This window comes from Penaeus monodon, chromosome 25 (genome assembly GCF_015228065.2).
Source record: "Penaeus monodon isolate SGIC_2016 chromosome 25, NSTDA_Pmon_1, whole genome shotgun sequence".
In the NCBI taxonomy this organism is placed as follows: domain Eukaryota; kingdom Metazoa; phylum Arthropoda; class Malacostraca; order Decapoda; family Penaeidae; genus Penaeus; species Penaeus monodon.
The window spans coordinates 339313-340132 of record NC_051410.1 but is presented as its reverse complement, the minus strand read 5'-3'; the positions used below and the strand labels follow the sequence as shown (position 1 = coordinate 340132).

The 820-nt window shown below is 46.0% G+C and overlaps 1 protein-coding gene across 1 annotated transcript in view; it reads left to right on the top strand.

Annotated features, from left to right (window-relative positions):
• Positions 1-212: 212 nt before the first annotated feature.
• LOC119589295 (putative neural-cadherin 2) overlaps positions 213-820 on the top strand; it is a 38272-nt gene continuing 37664 nt past the window's right edge. Inside the window, exon 1 of the mRNA XM_037937917.1 lies at positions 213-438. Coding sequence (XP_037793845.1) covers positions 213-438 — 226 coding nt within the window. The remainder of the gene's footprint in view (positions 439-820) is intronic.

The window sequence follows — 820 nt, the reverse complement described above, 5'->3', positions numbered from 1 at the left end:
TAGCTATACCTTCACGAACTCACTCACATAATGAATTAGTCATAAACGATTACATTCCTCAAAATCATGAACTGGGTTTGTTAAATGGTTGGGGTGTACACCAAGCAGTCTAATGTAGCAAAATTGCGGAGGAAGGGAAGAAGCGCGTGTGAGGAGATCCTAGATTTCGTCTTTCCCTCTTCCTCTCTCTTTGACCGTGCAGGACATTACGAATGACTACCGTTCGGAAGCAATGGTGTGCCCTTCCCATCATTCACGGAGAAAGTGCTGGTGCGGCGCCCCCCGCGGGAGCCGTCGGGTGTCTTGCGTGCTCTCCTTACCCCTCGCTCACCTCGTTTCTCTCCTTCAGGATCACGACGGCTTTGTGTTGCCTCGACCGCGAAAGGACGTCGTCTTACACCATCCACGTCGTGGCCTCGGACGGGGGAGGCCTCAAAGGTATGAAACGGGCGTCCGCGGTGTCTGCATGCCTGTCCGCACGCCTCCTTTTCTCTCATCATTATTGTGTTGTTGTGTATTGTGTTGCTGTGTCCAGGGGATTCTTGAGGTGCTTTCTGGAACGATCATCTACGAGGAATTTGTAAAAAAATTGTGACATCTAGTTTTATATATTTATCTGCGTTTGAAAAATATAGCGTAAATGAAAGGGGATGTGTCCTTTTTAGTGCGTACATTACAAGCAAGGTACGGGGTATTTGGAGATACTTCAGAGATTTTGGAAGAAAGATGAAAGTTACAGACAAGCCATAAATTACACCTGTTTATTTATAAATATATTTCCTGATCATTATCATCCGTGCCCTTTGATTTTACCAAAGAA